Source organism: Pagrus major, chromosome 23 (genome assembly GCF_040436345.1).
Source record: "Pagrus major chromosome 23, Pma_NU_1.0".
NCBI lineage: Eukaryota > Metazoa > Chordata > Actinopteri > Spariformes > Sparidae > Pagrus > Pagrus major.
In genome coordinates this window covers 10,858,393-10,886,152 of record NC_133237.1, presented here as the reverse complement: position 1 = coordinate 10,886,152, position 27,760 = coordinate 10,858,393, and the positions used below count along the sequence as shown (strand labels likewise).

At 41.2% G+C, this 27,760-nt stretch overlaps 1 protein-coding gene across 1 annotated transcript in view; it reads left to right on the top strand.

Annotated features, from left to right (window-relative positions):
- The window catches only part of cacna1ha (calcium channel, voltage-dependent, T type, alpha 1H subunit a), a 168,892-nt gene that overhangs the window by 108,460 nt on the left and 32,672 nt on the right, over positions 1 to 27,760 (top strand). The window contains exons 4-12 of the mRNA XM_073494100.1: positions 33 to 166; positions 1,178 to 1,275; positions 7,458 to 7,617; positions 11,654 to 11,966; positions 15,869 to 15,961; positions 17,727 to 17,965; positions 18,835 to 19,373; positions 23,119 to 23,285; positions 23,955 to 24,146. Coding sequence (XP_073350201.1) covers positions 33 to 166; positions 1,178 to 1,275; positions 7,458 to 7,617; positions 11,654 to 11,966; positions 15,869 to 15,961; positions 17,727 to 17,965; positions 18,835 to 19,373; positions 23,119 to 23,285; positions 23,955 to 24,146 — 1,935 coding nt within the window. The remainder of the gene's footprint in view (positions 1 to 32; positions 167 to 1,177; positions 1,276 to 7,457; positions 7,618 to 11,653; positions 11,967 to 15,868; positions 15,962 to 17,726; positions 17,966 to 18,834; positions 19,374 to 23,118; positions 23,286 to 23,954; positions 24,147 to 27,760) is intronic.

Below are 27,760 nucleotides of genomic sequence, written 5' to 3'. Positions count from 1 at the left end.
TGTGTGCTTGTTTGTGTTTTTTGGTCCGTCAGGTATTGGACGACTGCATCTTTGCTTTCTTCGCTGTGGAGATGGTCATCAAGATGGTGGCCCTCGGAATTTTTGGCCCCAACTGTTACCTTGGTGACAAGTGGAACCAGCTTGACTTCGTCATCGTCATGGCAGGGTTAGTATCCCACAATGCTTTTCACTCATGCCCACAATTTGCTCAATTTTCTCCCTCACCTGCAGCTATACAAATGCTGCCTGCTTAGAATAAAACATTTTATTGCATTTTATTTACATTTATTTACTATTTTAACACAAAGTAAACAATCACACACACTTTTCTGCCTTAGGAGTGAATATAGATCACATGATACAGGTGCATGTGTGTCTGTTTATGCACATGTCCTAGCCAATGTCCTAGCCTTAATTAAATAGAAGTGCCCTGTACATAGGTGTGCTTTTGTGTTCTCTATGTCTGCATGTCTATATGTGCAGCATCCACGTCAGGCCTCACAACACTTGAATGCTGCAGTTGAACCGTTTATTGTAAACTGTGTCTTTAATGGCACCTTAACAGAAAGCTTTTACCTTCAGGGTGACATGTGACAGCAAAAAAAACTGTCCAGACAGGAGACGGGAGAGGGAGAAAGATTTATTTACAGATATCAAGCTATCAAGCTTCAAAAAGCAGATATCCATAACCAAGACGTATAATTTGAAGCCTGGACATATGTATGTCCATATGTCTCTGGCTGTCAGCTGCACAGAAGGCTGGGGCCTCCATGCACTGTAGATTGAGACGAGGGCAGGACCCAATCAGCAGTAGACATTCCTTTAGATACTCCCACGCTCCAAAAGCTGAGCCAGTATGTGACCACAAACACACACACTCTCCTCACGCAGACCATAACTGTCTCTCTCTGCCTACTTGTCACACTCATGATGTTTGTGTGCTGCTACATAGACTATACAGAGGAAAAAAGAGCTTCTGACTCCATGTAATTAAGTCTCACACATACAGTAATTATGTGGGTAGCTTCCATTATTATATGCATTATTATATTTTTTCGTGTTTTTAGTTTTCTTGTTGTTGCATTGTGCTGATAAATCTGTGTGTATGTGTGCACAAATGTTTCCTTTAAGTACAGTAAAACTCCCTCTTCCTGCCTTTCTCTGAATCTGTCCTCAGGGTGTTGGAGTATTCACTGGACGGCCATAACGCCAGTCTATCAGCCATCCGTACCGTCCGAGTACTCAGGCCACTGCGGGCCATCAACAGAGTACCAAGTGAGTCTATGTTTGTACCTTTGCAGGGATGCTTATTTGGTAAATGTCCTTATGGTTCCTCGATTAGCGATGAGCACAATTAAGCCACCATTAATCATTTGCTCTTTTGCTCAATGCTACCAGTTGAGGGCACCACACTGGTCCAGTGAACTTCGGTTAGGAAAGAAAAATGTCGATGACAAGGTCTGAAAAGGAAGATTGCCATTATCAACCGAGGAAATTAAGTTAATTTACCTGCTTACATTTTGTCTTTACTGAACACGATTTATTAGAAAAGACAGTAACACTAAATAAGACTCGTATTTCTTAAATGGTCAATTTAAAGTTAATAAAACTCTAGTTAATAGTTGTTTGACTGCAAGTTTAAAACAATGAAATGCTTTATAAACCATTTATTAAGCAACTGTTCATTGTAAGGTTGTAACTAATGTTTATAACACCTTTGAAACAGTTGATAGATACTGTGTAGTTCATCTATAAACATTATTTGGATGGCCATTATAAAGTTACATGTGATGTTTATAAACCTTGACAATTGCTTAATAAATGGTTTATAATGCATTTTATTGTTTGTTAACAGTTAACTATTAACTACAGTTTAATTAATTAAAAATCTACTATTCATTAACGATACTTACAGAAGAGACACATTTTTATGATTTATTTACACAGTCTTGCACATTTTTCATTTCCCAGAACTGACGATATGTTATTATAATATACACACAACTTTTTATATCGTATAAAACATTTAAAAATAAAATATTTTTCCAGTGTTCATACACTGTGATATAACTACTTTACATTTTACTACTTTTTCTCTGTGAAGAATCACCTCTGCATATCCCCACAATCCTAGAGATATATGCATTTCAAGATGAATGTGACACTTTGCTGTGTAATGTTAGCCACCTGTTATCTTCGCGCAGTATAAAAGCAAAACTACGCGGAACAAATGTAATATGTTGGTGTGTATATTCTCATTACAATAACAGTAAGTTGACCGATGATCTAGGACCTGTTGTTTGCTTTACTCTCCCTTCCAGAGGTTGTACAGTACCGCGCCAGTGCTGAGTGAGAACTTGCACATAGTTTGTCATTTTCCTAAAAGCTCTGTGACAGGGGCGGCCATGAATCTACAGCTAAAGAGGATCACTAGACAATGGTGTCATAACAACGTACAGGATTATTAACCAGCATACATTAGGCAGGCGGCCAAGCTGCTTCTCAGGTTCGGGCTGCCAGTATTGGTAGCCATTTTGATCAATACACCTCTCTCACAAAGATTCATAGAGTGGGTTTTTAACATTTCTTTCTTTCTTTCTTTCTTTCTTTCCTTCTTGACTTTATTGAAACTGAATATATTTGGAGAAAAAAAAAATCTATTCTTACACCATCGGAGAACCCATGGGAGAATTATTGGTTCATGAATGGTATTCGTACTATTTTAAACAAGTATGGCGTCTGAGTAATAGTTGTCTGCCTGCTGTCTGGCTGCTGCAAGCTAGAAAACTGTGTGTGTGTGTGTGTGTGTGTGTGTGTGTGTGTGTGTGTGTGTGTGTGTGTGTGTGTGTGTGTGTGTGTGTGTGTGTGTGTGTGTGTGTGTGTGGCCCTTTTTTCCCAGAATAAGCCAGTTGTTAGCATGTGACACAGGTTGACCTAAGCTTCTCCTATGTAATGATGACGTTTGCACAAGTGTGTGTGTGGGTGCTTCGGGCACTGCAGATAACCCAAACACAATCATAACGCATGACAGGTTGTCTGTTTCTCCCAAGCCGTCGTCACGAACAGTCTCAGACACCCAGACACACATTTATTGTTTTGTTCCACCTCCTGTGAGGACTTAAAATGTGACATTAACCATATCGTCAAGTCAACAGTAGCCCTGAGAAACAATATTTACACCCGTGGACAAGGTGAAGTAAAACTTGTATTATTGTTACAAGTTTCCAGTTGCTCCCCGAAGGGTCTGACAGAGGGGGGTAGATGGAGTGAGGCTGAGATTGAGAGGTATTACGTGAGGCTGTAAACTCAAGGTCAGCGTAGACGCAGACAGACACAAACATACCCTAAAGCCCACAGACTCATATACTCGCAGGGAGTCACAGTCGGAGACACCCTGAGGATGTTAAACACCAGCATACTCCCTTCATTTTTCCTCTGTGTTTTTTATCTGTTCTTTTCTTTTTCTTCTGATTTGTGATCAGACAGAGCCAGCCAGGCTAATAGCCAGGTCAAACTTTTTTCTACTTAGCGTCTCTGTTTGTCTCGAACCATTGTGCTCTCACTCAGTCTCTCTGTTTTCTTTCTGCCTAAGTGTATGGGGAGTATCCAGAGTTAGACAGATGTTAAATGTGTTTTTGTGCTGTAGCCTGGATACGTCGAGCACCACTCTGAGCTCTGTTTTCGTGGCGGTGGAACAACCAGCACGGAGCCAATGCACAGAAATGAGAAATCATGCTTAAGATGTAAAAAAGCCATTTTAATTAAGCACGCGTTTAAATCTGCAACAAGAATGAATGTTTAATTTGTTTATAGCTGGAGGTAAATCAGTGTGCATTGATAATGAAATTAGTGATTCTTACAAGATCTGCTCTGTCAAGCATCTTCTGCAGTTCATTAAATCCCTGCAGACGTCTGAAGACAGCAGGACGGACGTGTTGATAAATCTGCAGCATGCAATTTGAGAAGTGCCGCGCCGCCAGGGCACGGTGCCATTACACACGGCAGTCCACTGTGTTTACCTTCAATTAAATCGCCTGCAACTGACACCGGGCTGCTACAATCACACCACACACACCTGTACAAACAGACAAGTTGGCTCTAATCTGGTATTGTGTTGGTTATGCAGGAAAGGGAGAAGGCTTCGTTGCCAGGCTTTAGTTTCAGTTATTAGTGTAGTTAGAAACATCAGTGGGATTTTGAATGAGGTTTTCTCACTTCTGGAACAGAGTTCTGGTTTTTCGAGTGAATCACGTTTGTTTGCAGTAACTTCTGGCTAGAAAACCCCTGCATCATGCATTAGCTGACATACAATTTAAAAACAGTTTCAAGCTAGCACTGGAGACTGCTAGGCATTGTTTAGTGCCCTTCACAAATTGAATGATAAACGTATGATAATAATGTATATAATAACAACCTCTGCAACATTGAGCCTGCATTAATATTTAGCCCATAGAGGGCGATGTAACTCACATTGCTCACTGCTACATTTAGTCACCACTCTCGTGTTCATTGCATATATTCTTCTATAAGTCAATTTGCCTGTCCACTAATGACATTTTACATTAACACATGAAGTTTCTCCCAGATCTAATCTAAGAAGCAATTTCGACTTTATTACAAGATCTTATCATACATTAAGGCCTCATTCCACAACTCTAAGTTGTATATGAGGATTTTTGCATTTCGAAATCTAATATTTCAATTTTCATTAATTTTTTTCTCTACAACATCACACCCATAACTTACTACTGGCTAAAATAATAAAGGGCAATAAAAAAAATCTTTTTTTTTCAGAAATTGGAGCCTTAGGAAACGTAACATATCCAAGTGGCATGACTTTCTGGATAAACAACCTTTCTCTTTTTCTCTCATCAAGTCGGCCACTTGTGTGACTGCATTAGTTTAATTAAACCTATTTGAACTGAGTGCATTGTAATTCTGGGAGTGAACACAATATTAATCTATTTTAAATCTCTTTGCATTTGATACCCCCTCTCTATCGTTCCAAGCAATGAATTTCAGTATATTTCAGTATATTACTGAATCTCCATGCCCAAAGTGTAAGGAGAAACATTTGAATTCTACTTAAGGGTTGTCAGTGCTGTCAAATGTTTGTGTTAACTGAGTGGATTTCACTGCACACAGATGCTTCTACAGTCAGGCATCTGTGTGCTGTTTACTCAGTGTGTGCATGTGTATATTTCCATGTGCCGCATGCAATGCTCTGGTGTCTCTCGAGTAATGCTGTCTATGATGACAAACATGCATCATCAAAAGCGATTAGCCAGTTGAAAGATAGAAGACCTCAGTCATTACATAATATAAGACAGATTGATGGTCAGACAATGATTCAAACTGGATATTCGAGGCCCCACTTCGGAATCCAACGGACTCTGCTGCCAATGCCCTGGTGCCAGACACAACGGGAATCCACCAGAGGTCCTGTGTATATCAGAGTCCGATCCACAGTGGGTTAACCATGGATCAGACTTGTTCCAGCATGTCCCACGGATGCTCAACTGGATTGAGATCTGGGGAATTTGGGGGCCAAGTCAATACCTTGAGCTTCTCGTCACATCCTGTGAGCCATTCCTGAGCAGGATGCATTGTCCTGCTGGGGGACCATTGCTATTTGCAGTGCCATTGTGTTTTTGGTCTGTGGCAGTTTTTGGGTGTACGTTGTGTGTCAAATGGCATCCATAAAAAAGGCCAGGCTTTTTTTTCCAGCAGAGCATTGTAATGTAACAAGATGATCAATGTTATTCACTTTACCTGTTAGTCCTTTTAAAGTGTTGGCTGATCAGTGTATAGGCCACTATAATATTGTCTGTTACAACATTTTAAAACTACGGCCTGTCAATATAACGGGTTCATTTTGATAAATTAATGACACATACACACAAATTTCTAACACAGTAAAAAAAAAATGATGCCAATTAATTGCACTTGTACGTCACTGAACAGGTTCCCCTCATGTTCCACAGCAGCTTTGCCAACATGATGGAGGCAGATGACTAAACGCTCCTGAGCAAAGGCATACTATTATTGCCATTTCAGCATGATTTACTTCATTAGCATGGATAGCAGTGGCATGGATATTAGCATGGATACAAATGGCATGGATATTAGCAGTGATAGAAATAGCTGTTACTCAAACATAAGGTCTTCTTTTGTATTAAGGGGCTGAACAGTTTATTCATGGGCAAACTATAACCTTTACTGTACATTTACTGCCACTAGACAACTTCGCTGCTGAACTTTCCGTCTGCCGTGGTGGCTAACAGCTGTCTGCTCTGAGCTCAGCCACCGACCATCACTCTCCACTCACCCACTGCTAGCTTATGATCTAAAACAAAGCTTTTCTCGAGTCACCACCACACACTTCTCACGCGTTGCAAGTGTTGATTGAGAAATTATTATTGAGAAATAATCGCATGTCCATACATTGTTTTTGTTTTGTTAAGGAAAATACTGCCATTCTGCCTTCAATGAAAGCAATGACCTACAGTTGGACAAAAAGTTTGATAGAAAATGGTGAAAGTGTAGTTATAGGTATAAATCTTCTGTCAAGAGGATTATTAATTTTGCCCTAAAGAACAAAACAATGTATAAAAAGAAGACAAAAATAATAAAATCTGTGCTTCCCAACATGCATAAATAATTACTGATAATCTCTGGACAATAGTATGTGTTTAATTTCACTCTGATTAATGGAAATGGACTTTGATGGTATTTAGCTCCTGGCATAAAATTTAATTAGAATTTATAATTAACTGGCAAGCTCAATGCAGTTGAGGCCCATCCTGATAACCGTAAAAACTCCCAAACAAACCAGAGCATTTGTTTTTGATTTTCACCTGTCAAACGATAAGGAATTCAGGGAGAACATTCTCCCGCAGTGGCACAAACAGTCTGGAGATTAAATATTTGGAGAGTTGAGGAGATTTAAGTTCGAATTCAAGTTTCGATATCATTGCCACCGTCAAAAGTAGCAGTAACACTATGGCATTGTCATACTGTAAGTCTGGTCAATGTGACAAGGCTGTGACATAAGTGAAAGGGGGGGACAGAACACATTGTGAGCACCTCAGGGACTAGATCCCTGACTCTGCTGACGCTGAACACATCTGACAACTTGAGATGGATGCTGAATGCATGTGGTTAGATAATACTAGCCACAGGGAAGCTCTGAGTTCAAATCCCAGAGGATGAAATAATGTCAAACTGTCACTTTTAGTATTGTCATCACTTGTAATTATATTGGCTGCGGGGACGAAGTTGTGGGTTCCAGGCTCTCAAGATCAATAGAGGTTGTCCGTGTGTTCAGTAACCAGAGGGCAAGTAAAGGGTTAGCTTCTGCACCACATGCAACTGTCGGTCATGTACTCTAAATGTGTGTCCTGTATGTGGTTCCTGGTTTCTGATGGCACGTTTACTTTTTGTGTCCCACTACGTAGGTATGCGGATCTTGGTGACACTGCTGTTGGACACCCTCCCAATGCTGGGAAACGTCCTTCTCCTCTGCTTCTTTGTCTTTTTCATCTTCGGCATCGTGGGGGTCCAGCTGTGGGCGGGGCTACTGCGCAACCGCTGCTTCCTGGGAGAGGACATCAGAACGTAAGGAAATGTCTTGTGATAAAAGCATTTGCATTTCCCCCTTTTCTTCTGGACTGGAAATAGCACAAATAGCCTTTAAAAAATGGCTCTTCAAAGCACTTTGGTGAAAATATGATCTGAGTCCAGTTCTTTCTCATTGAGTCTAGACAAAACAGAGATGAGTAAAAAATACAAGCGCTACACTTAGAAGTTGCAATCAATTTTTAATTTCCCCCCAACAGAAAAAGTTGAACATCCAGCACTGCCTCTAGCATGCACACATGAAATCTTCAAACATGCGCAGCTCATTTAACTCCAAATACAGTCTTTCTTTATTCTGCCCTCTCCCTCCTCTCCTTCTGTTTCTTTCTTTATGTCTCTCTGCTTCTCCCTTTTTCTGCCTCTTGTCAGAGTTTGTGTTTGGTTGTCATTGGTTGTAACAATCAGCTGTTGCCTGTAGAAAAAATGTAGAAAAATGTTACTTGTTACGTAAACTGCATAGCGCCCCCAGGATGTACACCGCTGTATGCCGCACACACATACAATGAGAGAGAAGGTGAGAAGGTGAAAACAGCCAGTATGTGGAATGAGCTAAGGCTGTAATCTCAGCCCCGTGTAATTTAATATTTGTCACATTGAACTTGCCTATAAATTAGAATTGTCCAATGCAAAATTTATAAAATTCCTACAATAATGAATAAAACTCCTCCTCTTTGCAGATGATGCAGTTCTTGTGTATACCAGTGCAATGTGTAAGAATTGGCCACCTGAATTAATTCTCCAAACTAATAGGGGACAGCATATCACCAGAGTAAACACTAACTGCTGCTAGCTAACTGTAGCTGCCATTAGCTAGTTAGCTCAGTTAGCTGTGCAGCTAGCAGTCTGGACTAGGCGTCGGAGCAGTGGGGTAATGTTGGTGTTTACATCGCTAGCTTAAGAGCACTTGACTGTGTTAATAATTTTCATTAACTTTTGGATGTTTTCAACTAAAGTTCTAACATATTGCTCCTTTAAAATAAAATGAAGATAAAGCAACGTTGAACATATTAGACTTTGATCAAACGTTCCCAAACAAAACAAAAATATAGCATCCCAGAAAAGCCTCTTATACAGTATGTCTCAAGAAAATACATACATTTTTACAGACAGGGTAATTAAACCTTGGACATAGAATCAACATAACAAGAAATGACTAAACAGGAAGAAACATTTTAAAGGCTTAAAGAATTAAGTGATCAAATAGAAAATAGATTTAAGAATTATTGGGGTTTTACCAGATTGATAAAATCGCAAATTACATGGGGACTGACCCAAAATGGAGAAAACTCCAAGTGCAGACTCAACATGATGGAGACTGATACAGACAGACAAAACTGCATTTCCTACTGCACTGTACACGTGATGAAAAGATCAAATAAACTTGTTTTCCCAGATTTATCCAGTCTTATTTTGTGATGAATGAGATAAGATGCATCTTAATATAGAAAGCAACAAAGAACCATTGTCTCCCAATGAAGACAAACAGGCACACATGCAAATAGACAGACAGAAAAGAGTCCACAACGTCAGGAAGCCAAAAATGTCCCTCAGACATCCATGAACTAATTCTTCTTTCTGATGTAATGGTACAAATTGTACCAGACTTAATGTTGCTGAATCCTCCCTATGTCTAAGGGAGAAAGACAGAAAGAGAACAGCACCTTAATATTTCATGGCTAAGGCTGCTGTGTTTTCTCTCACCAAACAAATGGTTGTCTGACCTCCCGTACAGCATGAATCCCCACTATACTAGGCACATGCACACTCATCTTCATAACCTCCTTCTAGTTTAGCTTTTAGAGATCATAAGGATGCTAACATGTTCTGTAGGACTCAGAGTACAGGACAGGAATGGCCGTAACATAACGTGAGTCAAACACTAGACACTGACAAAGATCCTTTCCCAAACTGGTCCCTTCCCACTAGTAGTTCAAGAGTGAATGTCATTCCGCATAAAGGCACACTCATTGTTGTGGAGGGCACTCTGCTTTAAAAGGGGAGCGTATAAATAAACAGATGAACTGTGGGATGTACTCACCACTTTCTACCATGAATAGGAAACAGCTGTCACCATGGATACTGATAGATGCTTTGCTCACTCCCCTCAGTTATTAGATGCTGTTTCACTTAAAACGCAAAATATCTGTAAAGTAATAAGCATGTGCTATTTAATGGATAACATTTTCTCTTTTTAATTGAAGCGTGAAGCTTTAATGTCTCTAAACCCACCATGAAAAGACAGGGTGGGGAGAATGTAGCATGAACAGAATTATATTTAACTACGTAGCAAGAAAGTTTTGTTATTCCTCTATTTCAGGCTCTGGCAATAAACATCAGTACAGACTCATAGTTGGAGGGTTTGGCAGCTGGTTCCACTCCCCAAAAGCTCTTGATTTTGCAAAGTCTATATGTGAATGCACAAACACAGGTGGAGTGGATAGGAAGAGGGCACATTTAGACTCGATAAAGAGTTTTTACAAGCTGCAATTTGGGCTCCAATGAGGACAAAAGGAAATCAGCCATTAGAGCTGACTGAGAAGTTGTTCTTCCGCCATTGCAATATGAAAATGCACAATATCATAAAAGTGTCAGATTTAATCAAAAAGGGACCCAAACAAGGCACTCAGAGGCAGGCAGGTAAAAGAACAAAAAGCAAGCTTTATTGCAACCAAAGCTGCAGTCCACAAATGCAAAATTCAAAACAGACAAGCAAAACTAAACGAAGTACAAACCAAAAAATAAAATAAAGAACAAACAGGCAGCAAAAGCAGGTAAAACACAATGGGAAGACAGGACAGAGGAAGGTAGACGAACAAAGGCTTAAATGCAAAGGAATGATCAACGAATGGAACACAGGTGAGGAAAAAGGGTGGGGAAACATACAAAGAGAGGAAGTGGAAAGTGAAACATGAAACATGAGGATGAATTCTATTTAATTTCTTTATTAATGGACTTAGGCTACTTAATGTCTGGGGTTTATGCTAGCAGTGTACTTATTAAATCAGAAAGACATTGGAACTGTATATCTAATATGCACACCTCAATATTTGCGTATTTATCGGCAATCATAACATCATCAGAATACAGATTTTTCTCATATCGCGCAGGCCTATCAGCCATTTGAAGAAGCAGTCATGACAGCTAAGACAGGCTGGTTATGCTCTCCATGGCTTCCAGTAAACATGGTTAATGTATTCAGCTCTATTGGTGTCAGTTTCTTTTCTTTCTTTTTTTTTGAGCTACTGAGCAATTATGAGACAGAAGGTTAATCCCCCCCGATTAGTCTGTTGTTCAAATGATTTATGATTAGAGGGGAAATCACTGATTGAGATGCTGTGGAAAAAGAGAACACACAGTGTTGATCCAGTGTGAGAACAGTGTAGGAGGAGTTGGTAGTTGTTGCTGCTGGAGGTGTTTTGTGACAAATTCAAAGACAACATCTGTGAGCAGACGTGTGCCTATTCAATGATATATCCACTCTTATTGATTACAGCTTGCTCACATTTAATTCGACTTTCTATGTGGAGGCTCAAATTAAATACCATGACGGATAATCAGATCCCGATTATTGATGAATGGGCCAACGGGAGCGACGAAGATGTTTTTTCAGTGCAAGAAGTGCAAGCGATGATGCGATTTCCAGAGAGAAGCCAAATGATTTTTATCTGTCGCAGCAAAGGTCCTGGGGAGGATTTGTGTGTTTCTTTTTTACATAAACGCACTTAAAACTTTTAGACAATGACGAACCCATTCCTGAATGATTACAAACTAGTATTACTGAGAATATCACTGTCACTATCGTGCTTATAATCACAAGTGACTGTAATTTCTATTTTCCTTAAATGGGAAAAGGACACCAGTTCCCAGTAGATTGACAGTTATATTGCTAATATGACCTGCTATTGAACTTCAAGTAGACCAACAGCACAAAAATGCTTTTGAGACATTTAATAACTAAATGTATCCATAATAAGTCGGTGTAACAATGAGTTTCTGTTCTCCTTCTTCCACCCAGAATGTACAACTTGTCCATAAGTGCTTACTACATGACAGAGGAAGGCGAAGACAGCCCTTTTATCTGCTCTGCTCCCCGCGAGAACGGGATGTTGCGCTGCCACGACGTGCCACCCTACGCCGAGGGCGGGGAAGAGTGCTCACTGGCGGCTTCCCACCAAAGTTTAGCTCTGATTGGATCAGCCCCCGCCAGCGGTAACAGCTGCATTAACTGGAACCAGTACTACAATGTGTGTCGGCCCGGGGACCATAACCCTCACAAGGGAGCTGTCAACTTTGACAATATCGGCTACGCCTGGATAGCCATATTCCAGGTGAGGAGCAAAAATATGGAGAACAGCTTGTCGAGAATTTATAATCCTTTATAAAATGTTATTTCTGTTCCTTTATAATCCTGCACAGTCATCGCACTGAGCAAACAGGAAGCACACAATATCACTCAACTGACTTTTTTCAGAGAGCTACATTTGGTTCCAGTCATGCAGAAAGTTGAGCAAAATAAGTTAACTCTAATGGAAAATATGGTTCATGACCCTTCTTTTTAGCAAAACAAAATATGTCTGACTAGACTGTGGCAGTAAGTGGACGCCCTGTTGGGCTTTCAGCTAAGTGGAAAGCGAAACGAAAGCTACGTATTATACAAGAGATTGTGCTATTTAGGAGTATATAACTGTTAAAAAATGAAGGTTTTCCTATTCCTAACAAGACAGGGATGCCGAGATTCTTTTTTTTTCATACACAAAATTAGTCATCAGACAAAAATAACACAAAATTAACCTTTTTCTGTTTCCGGTCTGTTGAAATTATATAGTCATCCATCCAGGAAAAAAATCCCTCCACTCAGGCCATCAGAGGGCACATACCTGAATGTGATTTCTTTTCCACCCACTGATTGTGAAAATGTGTTTTTCTTCCTCCCTTTTGCTGGTTCCACCTCCTCCCGGAGCTGTTGAGTCTTTGTGCTAACACTGTCTGTGCTGTTGTGATATGAATTCCGGCTCTTTTAATAGATCTGCCCGGGACGCCACGATAGATCTGACTCTGTGTCTAATAGACTTTGACTTGCACAACATGACTTTCTCAAAGAGAGTCTTACCTCCAGTTTACCCCAAACAGCACGAATACACACACAGTCCAACGCACAAATACTAATACCTCTTAGGTACAGACAACTTCCAGTGCATGTGTGGTCTCAGCTTGCAGTCAGAGGCTTTAACGATTAGATTTTTGCAGAATTTTTTTTTTTCTATTGTGATGGTTTAGCAAGGAGCACATTCCCAGATAATAATAGTCTTTAAGCCAGGTGTATGATGTCTATGTGTGTGTATTTTTAGGATCTGTTGCACTGAAAAGGTTGTAGGCATTAGTCATGGGTTCAGTCGCCAGATTGTGCTCTGTCTCCGCAGTCAGGAGGTGCTGCTACCTGCACACTCGGGTGTAGCAGTGTCATCGGAATGACAAGCAGGTTTAAAATAGAAGTCTGTATCATCTGGTTCTCAGGATCTGTGTGTTTATACTTTGTGAACACAACAGATACAAGATAAAAGCGCTCATAAGCGTAGATAGGTTTCTATTCAGATAAGCAGGGTGGAAGTAACTAATTACAATGTTGATATTCCTTTAAACATCAATGGTTTAAAAGTAACTAATACTGTGTAGCATTTAAGAAGAATACTTTGTACTTCTACTGAAGCATCAGTTTAATACCAGTAGATTTATTTGTAATTGAGTAATCTTTCAGTAATGTAACTGTACTCGCACTTGAGTACATATTTTCAGGAGTCTTTCCACCACTGCAAATACATTGCTTGTCAGTTCCAATGCATGCAACGTTCCTTAATAATTTAAGAAAAGTATGCAATATTATTTGTAGATGTCATTGCAGATAAAGAACGACACAGGCATTGAGTGAATACCTTGGCAAAACCAATGCCCAGCCAAACAAATTCAATTTAAACATTTTAGGCATCGTACAGACTGTTTGTTGACAGGTTGATGGAAACAGTGATTAACAGAGAGCCAGAGTGAGGGAGAAAAAGAAAAGTGGTTGAGATACAGACACAGCAGAGAAAAACAGAAAGAATGCAAAAAACAGGAGAAGGCCATATTGAATGTTAAATGAGCTGTTTTGCTTGTTATCCCAGCATAGAGCTTTATTCCCTCAGTATTTGTAAAAAACAAAAAAAACATGAATTATACATCTCAGCACAGGGTTTTGAAAAGATTTCAGCCCATGGCTTCAAATTGAGTTAATTCAGAGTTACCCTGGGACTCCTGCGGAGTACAGCAAGCTGTTAACATGTCACGTCGGGTCCCGCCGAGGGTTCGGCCATACACCAAATATAGCATGATGGCTTCCTGTGTTGGCTCCTTTTGTTTATTCCAGAAGTATCTTTTGATATTTCGCAATTTGTCCTCATAAAAAATGGAAATTTAGCCATTTGTTAGAGGTTAGGTTTGTTTAGGGTCACTTCATAATAGTTTACTGCTTGTTTGTATGTTTATTTTGTTCTTGACTGCAGGGCTCATACCATAATTCATTAGTGTGGGATTATAACTGATTTTAAGGGAGGTTGTCACTCAAACCTCATCTTGACCAGTCGTTCAAAAAGACCTCTGTCATCACTTTGAGGAGAGCAAAAAGAGCAAAGTTGGGCTTTGAATGGAGGAGTGATAATAATAGATAAAAACTAAGTGTGGAAAAAAGAAGAAGAGGTAGAGAGGCTGGAGTAGACAGGTGAAGGATGACAAGAGGAGCAAAAACACATTCGGGTCTTCGGGCCAATATTGACACCTATTAACAGGTTAATGACTAATGACCTTGTACACACACACATATGTTCATTCACCAGTGACAGCTGAGAATGTGCCCTCCTCTCCACATGTATGTCATTAGCATGAATGTCAGGACTGTAGCTATGTCTGATGTTCAAAGTGGGTCTGGAGCAGAGGGTGGGGGCAGCCTGGGGGTCAGCGAGAGCGATTTGTTCAGGTTTGATGCCTCTTTAACAGCCCGGCTCGACAGAGGATGAAGATTCAAAGCAGCCCAAGAGTTGCTGCTCCTTAAAAAAATTGTTTTGTTTTCATTTTTTAAAGGACAAGTTCACCCAAAAATGAAAATTCATTTTCTGCTCACCCCCCCTGCTGATGGTCAGTCGGTTGACATTTCATAGTCTACAAAAGATTTATGGGGCTACACAGGATAAAAGCATTATCCTAGACAACTGAAGTAGATGGGGACTTGTTTTAAAATGTAAAAAACAACCAAAAAAACAAACATAAAATCGCTCCATATACATCACAATCCCAATTCTTGATGAATTGCATGAATGAGGGACAGTCTGCTCCAGTCTCTATTCTCCACGTTGCTCTACATGGTTGTTTGTTTTTATGCTTTCCAGTTTTTATGTACCAGATTATTAGTTTGGCTGAGTAAATATATATCATGTTTGACGGCTGGTTTGTGTTCTCTGTCTACGGAATAAAAAGATGCACAATGATTACAATTTACAAGCTCGTTGCAGCTCTGAAATGAGAATCCTCGGCTCCTTTGTCAATCTGGTGCAAGTAGAGCATTCCAGTAGAGAGCGGATTAGTCTCCTCTGGGTCTGTGTGTGTGTGTCAGTGTGTGGTTGTCTGTGGATAGAGGGTCTGTGTACAATTCTTTATGAATACACAAGTATCCATGCACACACGTGCCTGTTGGCGTGTGAGTCCGGCGTGTTCGCGCCATTGTTGCGTGCGCGCTGGCAGCTGCAGCGTGTTATGCCAGTCGAGGTGTAAATGTTGAGGTGTGACTGTATTATCGGCTTGGCTGAGCTGAGCCACTGCTTTCAGGCCTCAGCATCTCCGCTGTTCATTAGCATAGTGGCCACATGAAAGAGCTGCGTCAGTCCCCTGGCACAAACACACACTCACTCACCCACACACACATGTAGAAGAAGTTGGAGGGACACCACAGGCTTTCTTCTGAGGAACGGCCATTAAAAACAGAATTGGAAATGTAATGCATCTGACTGCGGCGTGCTATGGGTGTTTGTGTGCGTCTGTGTGCAGTTTTGTGTGTGTGCCCAGTTTTTGTGCGTGCATGCGTGGGCGTGTTTGTCATATGTTTTTAGAGAAAAAGCGATGGGCAGAGCCATGAAGGAATGTCTTTTCTCCTTTCTCATTATAATACAGATTCTCCCTCTCTGTGTTTTCTTGTCTCCACCACCAGGTCATCACACTGGAAGGATGGGTAGATATCATGTACTATGTCATGGACGCTCACTCCTTCTACAATTTTATATATTTTATACTGCTCATTATCGTAAGTATCCCCTTGTGTTTGTTTTCAGTTTAGTCAACAGCCTTTTCCTGATTTTTTTTAATGTGTTGTCTCAAAAAGCATGCCCAGAAATAGAAGCAAAATTAATTAAAACAAATTAAAACTACACTTTTGATTTGGTCCAAAATATCTGGCACAGACCTACATGGGTCTTGTTTGAACCTGACCCAAGCAAAAATCACTCCAGCATTTAATTAGCACAAACCCAACAAAGCTCAGTGTTTGACTGTAATCCTGACTCACTGTGGAGTTCTGAAATAACTTGGCCTTTTTTTGGTGGAGTAGCAGCCATCTGTGGAGTCTAGTTGTTCACATGAATTATAAGTAGGAATTAGATCAGAACGTGCCATATAAATACACAACATTATATTAAAGGTGCAATATGTAAGAATCGTCCACTTGTCAAAGTGGGGGGCAGCATATCTCTAGGGTAACCCCTAACGGCTGCTCGTTGTAGCTGCTGTTGGCTAGTTAGCCCAGTTAGCTGTGCAGCTAGCAGTCTGGACCAGGAACTCTGAGCACTGGGGAAGTGTTGGTGTTTATACTGCTAGCACAGGAGCATTGGACCAGGACAGGCCAGGATTAGCTGGTTAGCATGCTCACTTCAGTAGATATCTCTGCAACATAGCACATAGCCGGCATAACGTCAAAACTGTTATTTCTTCGCATTCTGTTGATAATTTAAGTTAATTTTTGAATGTTTTCAACTAAAATCGTATATACTGCACCTTTAAAATATACTCCTCACTTGGCAAACATGATTAACTGACACAGTCTTCAATATTAACAACAATTGGTCCCTGTGTTTGTTTTTGTAATACCTATTTCGGCCACAAGAGGCTGAGTGCACCACTAGCCCATGTTCAAAATTATTAAATCAGCTATTAGTTTTAGTACCTTAGAAAAAAAATTGAAAATGGCTCCCCATATCAGAGCTTCTGTAGAACTCAGACCATTCATTGCTTTAATCCTGCTTCTCTTCATAAAGCTCTACACTGTCTGCAGTATTGTGGTCTGAATGCTCGACACATTTGCATATGCATGACACGTTGTTCCTGAAAGATATTTGTGTGTACTTTCAGTCCCAGTTTGGAAAACCAAAAATAACCTCTCTAAAGTAAACCACTGAACTCTGCTTGCAGCATCGCTCTCCTCTGTTGAACCTGGCAGACATCTTGCCGTGTATAATTTTACTCTTATCAGGCTTTTGTGGGGGGTTTTCAAAGATCCTGGCTTTGGCTACATTTTACAACGCTGTATGAGCTCCCCTGCCGTTTGATGTAAAAGTGCTTATCATGCATTCAGAGAAAGAGAGAGATAAAGTAGGGGAGGGAGAAAGAACGAGGGGAAGAGCAGAAAGAAAAAGAGAAGCGCTTCATATAGAAAGTGATTGAGACAGAAATTAAGATAGCTGAGAAGAAAAAAAGATGGAAAAAGTGCTCTTTTAATTTCCTATCTCTCTGTCAGTAACGCACAGTAATGGCATGTTAAATAGACATTTCTTTATAGACTTGGTATATATTTCTAACTTCCTGCCAAGGCCACCTCGTTAGAGCTCGAGCAGAATTTATAAGTAATGATGAAAACAAAGTCGGTTTTATAATCCCAGATTCTGACCAAACAGGCTGCAGCGCTAATACGGCTAATAGTCTACACAGTGTTTTATTAGACTTTTAACACCTTGAGGAGAGATGTAGTCAACAGTGAGTTGCTCCTCAAATAAAATTAAATTTTCGTCTGCAACCAGGTGGGCTCTTTCTTCATGATCAACTTGTGCCTCGTGGTCATCGCCACCCAGTTCTCCGAGACGAAGCAGAGGGAGAACGCCCTGATGAGGGAGCAGCGCGCTCGCTACATGTCCAACGACTCGACGCTCGCCAGCTACAGCGAACCGGGCTCGTGCTACGAGGAGATGCTACGCTACATCAGTCACCTTTATCGCAAGTTCACACGCAGACTGCAGAGGATATACTCTGGATGGCACAGGTCAGATATGCGCTGTTTGTTTTTATTTTATACGTATCCAGTCGTATAAAGATGGCGTGAAATTAAAGGAGCGGTATGTAAGAATTGGCCAACTGTTGAATTCAAACAAATAAGGGGATTATTATAGCATATCACCAGAGTAACCGCTAACTGCTGTTGACTGTTGCCGCCGTTAGCTACTAAGCCCAGTTAACTGTGCAACTAGTGGTCATATTAGCTGACTGTCTGGACTGGGACATGCTAACTTCGATAGATACACAGGTCTTAGAGAAAACGTTAAAACTGTCATTTTCTTCACATTCTGTTGATGTTTTAGCTAATTTTTAAAATGTTTTAAACTGAAAGTTTTTATGAAGGTCTACAGAGTGTTAGGATTCTCTCTCTTTATGCCATTCTTGGAGTAATGTGTGATATGACCGGCAGTAATAAAACGGGAAAAACAACCACAAGTCGCCCATAAATCCCTGACACATCAAAAATTTAGGACCTCATTTCAGGCCTGCTTGAAGATTTTCTGTGATATTTAGTCAAAGATATCTGGAAAAATCCTCTTAATTGCAGATATAATCACACTTTCTCCCCGGGTTAAATTAATCATGGCTTTCCCCAGCAGTTTATAGTCTTTGCTGGTCCTCTTGTGTCTATTTGCAGCTCTGTATGAGTCATCCGGGGCAACTTAAGTGTGTCTTTGTTTGTTACGAGCATTTAATAATGTGTCAGTGTGCTTTGGTAATTTCGGCTCTCACATAACTTCCCTGTGCACTGCAACCAAACTGTTGAGAGCCGCGTCCCGAGAGGATTAGACGCAGATACAAACACATAAATATTACAACTTTATATAAAACTTATAATGATCCCTCTCTATCCAGTAAAAGGCGTAAAAAGGTGAATCCGAATGGCAGTGGCGGAGGCAGTAATGGTGGGGGTAACGGACACGGCCACGGTTCCAGCAGGGGCTGCGGAGGCCCGGGTAGCGCCATGTGGTTGAGACCGATCCATAACCTCCTGCAGCACCATCAGCACCAGCACTGTCGCCTCAGCAACGGGGGCCAGCACAGCATCAGCGTGGTAACAACCGAGCACACGGACAGAGAAGGAGGGGTTGGAGGAGGGGAGGAGCTAGAGATGAAGTCGCTTCCTGTCCGGAGAGGAAGCACAAATGGGAACAGCGGTGGCGGCGGCAGCCCGTCCGTCGTCACCCAGAGCATGGGGGCGTTGCTCGGGCGACTGAACGGGGGGATGAACTACCCGACAATCCTGCCGTCGTTCGTGTGCAGCTACAGCAGCAAGACACCGCCCCCCCACTCCCAGCAGTGTGGGCCCAGTCCAGAGCAGCATCCACCAAACCACCCAGCGTCTGAACACGCAGAGACGCTGAACAAGCTCTACCAGCTCATGGGACAGCACAGTAAGAGGCCACACACACACACACACACACACACACACACACACACACACACACACTGCACCAGGTCACGAGACCTTCTCTCTAGAAAATATGCATTTATGCCTTCTATATCCAAGACTCTTATTTTGAAAGGTAACAATGGAAGCAGCCCGATATGTGAGCAGAATGAAAGGTGGTGGCCCTGGCTCAGACAACGGAGCCTCTGTGTTGTTATTGAATTAATAATGGGCAATTTACCTTGTTGCCAACTCGAGTAATGTCCCCGTCTCTCACAATGAGCTGAAATGAAATAAGTGCACCTGTTTCTTTCTCTCAGTTTGGGCTTTGGGTCCTGTTGAGGGGGGAGGGCGGATGGCATGTGTGTAAAACACAGACATCAGGTATATCTGACACTGATCAGCCGGTCACCAGTCATTACCGATGATGCTGATGATCTCGGTTGTACATCTCTACAGATAGTATAACTGGATGTTAAGCAGATAAAGCCACTGAAGTTACGTTTTGTGAGCGATCGCTCTCTAACTCTGGGTGTTTTATTATTCCAAACAAAGGGGAACTGCTTGATCAATAGTTTTAAAAAAGCACTTAGGTTTGGTCATCATCTCCTCCTCTTGGAACACAAATTCTTTTTTGTTTTATTTCACTTTGTTATTCCTTTACTCTTATTTCTTATGGTTTTCACTGCCCTTTGAGTCCCCTTCACAGTCTGTGATGCTCTGGATTTCCCCTGGGCTCCATTGTTTTTTTTATTTTTTTGTCATCACACTTGCTTTCATCTCCTGTTTTCATCTTCATTTCTTGCACTTTCCTCCAGCAAAGAGCTCAGTCCTCTTTCCAAGTTTGACCTGCGGTAGACTCTGGCTACATCTGCTCTGTGTGTGTGTGCATATGTGTGTGTGTGTGTGTGTGTGTGTGTGTGTGTGTGTGTGTGTGTGTGTATATGTGTGTGTGTGGGGCTCAAGCAGCACTTAGAGAGGCTTGACAGGAAATCCATGTCTCAAGTGTCACAGTCATCGGTGCAGAGAGGTGGATAAAGGGGCAGGATTGAGGGAATCAACATGAGCGGCCGACGTAGAAAAAGTATGCGGCGTAACGGAAACAAAAACACAGGTACACGGTGTAATGTTGTGAAAAAATGCGGAAGATGAGAGGAGAAAAAAAGATGGAGTTAAGTAGAGAGGCATTGAGTATGAAAGATTCAGATCCAGAGGGAGGAAGGCTGGGAGAGGGTGACACAGAGAGAAAAATAAATTAGTTGAATACAGAGAAAGGAGAAGGAGGGTGAGGGGGGAACAAAGGAGGCGTGAGGCAGAGAGAGAAAAGGACAAGAGCACAGAGACAGAGAGGACACATAACAGAGAAATGTGTTAGTTACAAAGGAACATGAGAAAGCAGCGGCTGTCTGATAAACCTCTCTGCCAACGAGCACGCACAGACTGCAACCACACACACACAAACATTTACACGCTTAACGACAGCCGACACTCCAGACATAATTAAGCGAGCGAGAATTAGCTCCTCGCTGGAGTGTAGATTTACCGTTTGACACGTGATAAACACGGCGATGAGGAGGAGAAAGAGCTCAAAAACACCACCGGTGTGTGTTCAAGGTGTTAAACAGTCAGTACACCTTTGATCTGCACACAGTCAATATGACTCCAGTGGAAAGTGAGTGTCACCTGCTACTAATGTGTGCTGAAGACCGCTCGTTTTAAACAGGATTTTACCGGACAGGCACGTAATTGTTTGCAGGTGACTTAATGCTACAATCCAAATGAGTTAATGTCCTCGGTCCCTGTCGGACATTTCTGTTTCTGTAGTTTCTGAATGTTTTCTTTCAGCCTGTCAGATGACTCAATCTCGGCTAAACCTCTTAATGTAATGGGATTAGAGGTTTGACTGCGTTTTTTTGGTTGAAAAGCCCCTTTGTGCTGCAAGAGCGCCACTGTTCTTGGGAATATATTAAAGTCTGGGGCTCTTCAATCTAATTTGAACATAAATGTAATCTAATCTAAGCTAATGTGATATAAGATAATGATGTAAAATATTGTGTCCCCTCGAATGAATCTGCTTGAGGTATTTGTGAGACTGCAAATGACTCTCCAAAACTTACATAAATAGACATGGAGATGTATTTGTAGCAACGGCACGAAATCCGATGACAGCTCTCACTTTCCGTTTTTTTACAGCGAGTTTGAGTTGTTTCGCTTCCGTTAGTACGCAGCTGTGCTCTGCAGTTCCCCCGTACTGGTTTTGAGAGGATGTAGTCAGAGAACAGAGGGTGAGAGGAGTCAGCCTGGTTCTCTTACAGTGCGAACTCACAGTACTCACTGCAGAAACCAGCTCACTTTGGCTCTCTGCTGGGATAGGACATGCAGGAACACATACAAAACTTCACTGTTATTCTGACAGCTTTATCTTTATTTATGATATATGTGATGTTACATTATTAAGAGTGAAATTGCACTTTGGGGTGAGGGGGACTATGTTTGTCACCATCACTTTGATTGCTTCGGGTTGATTTTGTTTGCCAAAGTCTTGCTGAACATCCATGATTCGATTTGACTTTCCATTTTAACATGTGTTTCAGCGCTGATGGCTGTACTATTGTTAGACCATCGCATCTTGATTTTTAAAGATCAACAAACCATTGGTTTTATGCCCTGCCAACTCTCATTTACATTTTCAAATCTTCCTTTGGGGCTAATTCACAAGAAGAACTTGACTTTATCATGGTGCCTTTTTGCAGGTAAGGGTTAGGCAAGTTCAGTTAATATTCGCTTAAATTAAGATAAAGAAGATAAAAAAGATTCCAGAGTTCAATAAAAGAATAACACCATTCTGGGAGTTTTACAATAAACAACAAAAGGTAGAAAAGGTTTCTGAAATCCGTCCAGAGTAAACCCTCTTCCAGGGGAAATCAATACAGGATCTCTGAAACATCTCAGTCCCTGTTGGAGTTACCTTCATCCCTTTTGTTTGTGATCGTGCAGCGTCTTTAAGTGCAGATGCAGGCTTTTTCATCCTCCAAGCTCATTTTGATAGATTTGTGATTTAGAATCGAGATGGTGACACCTCTTGTTCTGGATGTCTGGCCCATATAATTGAAACAAGAAGTTTAAAGTCTCATCTGAGTCACCTCCACTTATCCGTCGCTCACAGTAATAAGCTTAACGAGCAGCAACGAGTGCTTTGCAGCAAACAATTTGCACACTAATTTTTTGTCCCTGTGTTTCACCTCTCAGGCTTCTTAGTTACTGTGCCTTGTTGGTGTCGGCTCTCAGGGAAGACTTCAGGCACCACTCAGGGCTGAAGCAGTACCTCCATCTTCTTGACATGCTTTTATGTAAAACAATATTTCATCCTTTCATCCTTTTTTTTTTTGAACATCAGTCAAAGAAAATGCAATAAAGGTCAGTTCTTTGTTAGTAAGGATGCAAATGTAATCTTTGATGTGCCATTATGTGAAAAATATTAGATTTTTATGACAATAACCTCAAAGACATGAATCCAGTGCCCCCCAAAAAACAGAACTTCAAAGTAGGCGCCATTGATTTTCAGAGCAACATTTGCATTCAGTCCCTCACAAAAAAAATTTGCAACAGGTGACAGGCTGATTAAAACTAAACTTCTAATATGTTTGTCTTGCTCAGTAAAGCGAAAGGAACAACAGCAGTGCATGACGCCCCTAGGAAAAAGCCCCTTTCGCAATGTATGACCGTCTCCACCCGTTTCCACCCCGCAGGACGCCAGAGGCTGCTGTACCAGCTGGCAGGCGTGGTGCCTAGCCCTCTGCTCCTGGAGCTGCTCAGCTGCCCTATGTGTGCCCGTAGCCTGGAGACCTTGGAGCTGGAGCTGGGAGACCTGGAGGGAGGCAGGGGAGAGGCTGACGGACTGCACGACTTCCCTCAGGTCAGAATGCAAAGGGGTAGTGATGATGAAGGTTGTGGAAAGGGTTATGTGACATTAAAGGTTCCCCAGTGGAGTTTTTGACCCGGTAGTGTTATGAGGCCATAAGCATCGTAACGTCATAACTATTATTTCTGCACATTATTTTAGTTAAAGTTGCCATATGGAAAATGGTGCGACAGTATTAGAATTAGTGCAACAGAATTAGCGAGTTAGCATGCTAACTTCAGTAAATATATCTCTGCACCTGCTGCTAACTGTAGCTGCTTAGCTCGGTTAGCAGTACAACTAGCAGTCTGGACTGTAGGTTCAGAGCAGCGAGAAAATGTTGGTGTTTGCATCGCTAGCAAGGGAGCTTTGGACCGGGACTGGCCAGTGCTAGCTGGTTAGCATACAAACTTCAGTAAATATATCACTGCAACATAAATCATAGACATCATAACATCAAAACTATTTATTATTTATTCATATTCTGTTGATAATTTAACATTTTTAATCTTTTCAACTAAAATTCTTACATATTGCACCTTTAAGGAACCACATTTGAATGTCTTGACACTTAAATCTGTTGATATAAAAACACTATGATTGATCGCTGTTTTTCCTGATTATTTTGTGTATCTTCTAGAACAATAGCAACCACAAAATAAAACTCCTCCATCTTTGCTTTAGGGTGGAGAGCTGAGATCTGGGAGAGGTCGCAGGCGTCGGGGGGTCAGGGAGTACAAAAACGGAGTGGTTCGGGCGTGGATGGGCTTCAGGGAAAAGCTGAAGAGGATTGTGGAAAGTAAATACTTCAACCGAGGGATCATGATCGCAATCCTCGTCAATACTCTCAGCATGGGGATAGAGTATCACGAGCAGGTAAGACTAACAAGACGTAAGGCGAATGAAAGCCCAGAAGAGTTTTTCAGGTCGATGAGTCAGAACTAAAAGGGCTGTGAGTGACCTTCAAAGAGAAACAAAGTAGTTTGATGAGAACTGTCGGTTGTCAGATATGGCATTCATGTGTGAAAATGGCATTTGGCTAAATGAGAGGAAATGAGAGTATGGCGAGGAGAGGGGGTCGAACAGACAAGGGTGAGGAAATGAAGGAAGAGAGGGAAGGATGGGGGAGCAGTACCCACACTCACTCACGCACACACACACACACACACACACACTCCAGGATTATGTTTCTAGTTTTTCCCTGTGTGGCCAACATCTGGGAAGTATCCATCTAATGATACAGCTCCCTCGCTCCACTGTCACACACTCAAAGTACGTATGGTTACACAGATGCATTCATCGACAGAGTTTTTACGGCTATATTATGTATGCACACACACGCACCCAACCTTTTAATTGCCCACCAGTGCTGCAAAATGGATGAAAAACCCAAAGAGAAGATTTTTGTGCATGCACACGGTCCATTCCCTCCTTTCCACTTCTCCGGCTCTAATTCCCTCTCCAGGGCCTGTGTGTGTGTGTGTGTTTCTATCTTTGTGGTATAAACACAAGGAGCGACTGGGAGAGCCATGGCCTTATTGGGCCAATAACACACACACACACACACACACACACACACACACACTGACAGAGAGAGAGAGACTGAAGTGTTATGTAACAGTTCCTCCTCCCCTCAGTACTCATCATCCCCCTTATGTGACACCTAGCCAAACTTTACGAGACTACGAGTGTATGTGTGTGTGTGTGAAGAGGTGTATTAATGTAGGAGGCATAGTGTAGACAGTGTGTGTGCATGTGTGTGTGTGTGTGTGTGTAAAGAGAGAGAGAGAGAGAGGTTTAGATAAAGAGGGAGATGATTGATGCATGTTGTCTATGTTTAGACTCATCCAGATTGGAAATAGATTGCTATTTTTGAATCTGCATGGACGTTACAGTCCACATGCGAACTGATTTGTGCAAATTGATTTCAAATACACTGTCTGCAAATAAACTGTACCAAACTTTACTTCACGTACGTCGCAACACAATGGCGTCGCATTTAGAGAATCATTAGTTGACTACAGTTTAAAAACGTGACTCTGTTCTGTGACACGACCACAAAAAAACATGCAGAGTTAATTATTGAGTGACACAAATCCAACTCGATGACTCACAAATAACAGCAAAGACGGCAAATCCTGAAGATTATGTCTGAGAATCAAGTCAGATTTGCCTGCAAGCTCAACGTAACCTTTTTCCTTGAGGTTTGAACACAAACACAAAGATTTGTACAATATAGATATGCTCTAAGGTAACTGTGTGTTATGCACAACTGAATTTTAGATTCTAATTACGAAGTGTTATGCATTGGACGTTCGACCATCACAATCACTCTTAAAGTTCCAATGAAATGGCTAAATGAGTGCCATTTGTTTCAACATAGTTACATGTTTTCTGTAAAAACAGGCAGCAGCCAATAGCACTGAATGTATATTACGCCCTGCCCAATAAACATGATCCAGTTTCATCCAAATCACCAAATAAAGTTATAAAGTTGTGTTTTTGTACAGTAATCAGTGTGGTCCCGTCCTGAGTCACACTCCACTCTGGAGGCATTCCTCTTTTTATACATCCATGGCAGCGTCACAGAAAAAAGAAAGCATTTATTGGACGAAAAAATGATATACACCCTCGAGTGCAGGATGAGTCATCAACAATTTTAATGAGTTTTCAGGATGTTATATACTCTGCTCAACTTCTAAACTTCTAAACTTTTTTGCCACTATTCGGCCTTATACGGGTGTATTGGTGAGCTAGGGAGCAAGACAGATGTGAATAAAAACACACTTAAACAACAATTTTGACTTCATGGGAGCTTTAAAAGTCTGCTACACAAAAGAAAGGAAAAGACATGTGTCAAGTTTGTTTGTTTTGTTGGTTTCTTTGGTGTTAAAGATGCAGCATCACACAGTAAATACTATACGTCCTCAGTTTGACTGTGCGTGTTTTAATACTCATTTTGTTGAGGGTGAAGTAAGTTAAGTGCTGAAGTACATATATTGTATACTAATATATGCTAAGACACACTGTCTGATTTGGTGCATGGTAGCCTGATTTTTGTGCTTTTCTGACATTTTTATTTATGTCAGTGTCCTGCTTTAAAGTCAAGGTTGTTCCTCTACACTGCTCTGCCAGAGAAGCTGTGTGTGTGTGTGTGTGTGTGTGTGTGTGTTTCTCATCTGCGCTTCCTCATAAAGGCCAAGGTCATTTGAAGAGTTGTATTCAAGCACTCATTCAAACATCCTTCTGCAGGCACCGACAGTATTTAATTATGATTGATCGCCTGGTCTGTCAGACATAATGATCATAGTGGAAGGCAACATCTAAAGCAATAGTTCAGAAAGCTCATTTGGGACTGTAGTACATTACATCAAATATATTGACTTACAGTTAAGAACTTCTAATTAATTTGAAACCACTTAGTTGCGAATGTTAATGGCAATTTAGAGCTGCTACCATAAAAGAACATGCGTCATGGGATGAAGCTGACACCTCAAGGGCACCGTGGCGGGATTTATTAATAAAGGTTTTTCTTTTCATTTTCCCAACCTATATTTTCATCACTGGCCACATGACTTAATTGAACATGTTGTCTAACAATTACTCCTCAACTTTTGCTTCCTTCCGTTGTCCATGACAATGCCATCAGCCACAGCAAGAAACAAGAACTAAGTGCGCTGAGTCAATTTCATTTCTACGTCAAACAAAACCAGAGAAGACATTAATGCGTTCTTATGCAAGCTCGCTGAGATTTTTAGCACTTCTGGCGTTCAGCTCTCAGCTTCACTCATTCATTGGCCCTGAGAGTTCAATGCACTTTAGCTTAAGAAAACACAAACACATAGACAAGACTCAAACAACTTAAGAACAGCTCTTCACCAATTTGACAACATATGCCGAGCATTAAAAAAGAAAGGCTGCAAATGAGACACAACCAAACACAGAAAGGCTGAAAGTAGCAACTGTTTCCCGGGGCGACATTAAAAAGTGATGCACATGCATGGACACAGCTGGGAGATGCTTGTTGTCCCATCAAAAAATCCCCCAAAACTTACAATTAAGCACATTTTCTGGATAGCTGACTTCAGTAACCTAATGAAATGATGATGATGATGGCAGAAAATGATGCTCTCTATTTTTGGTTGCCTTTCCTCTTTTTGCAGCATGTTTTTTTCTAATTGCTTCACATCTGTTGTCAAATTGATTAAGATGTACTCTTTATTGGCTTTTGTTTTGTCTGCTTGTGTTTTCTTAAATTGCAGTGCATTGACCTCTCAGGACCACCATAACTTTGGCTGTTATTGTAGTTAATCAATGTTATTTTGACCTATAATGTCTGTCATATTGTACTCCCCCCTCGAAACACACTGCATGCAGTGTTTAAAGATAAATTTGTAGTCCTATCATAAAACCTGCTGAGCGGCATTGTATGGAAATTATTGCCCTGCTGGTCTGCAGTATGATGTTTTATTTCTCTGGTGCGAGGATGG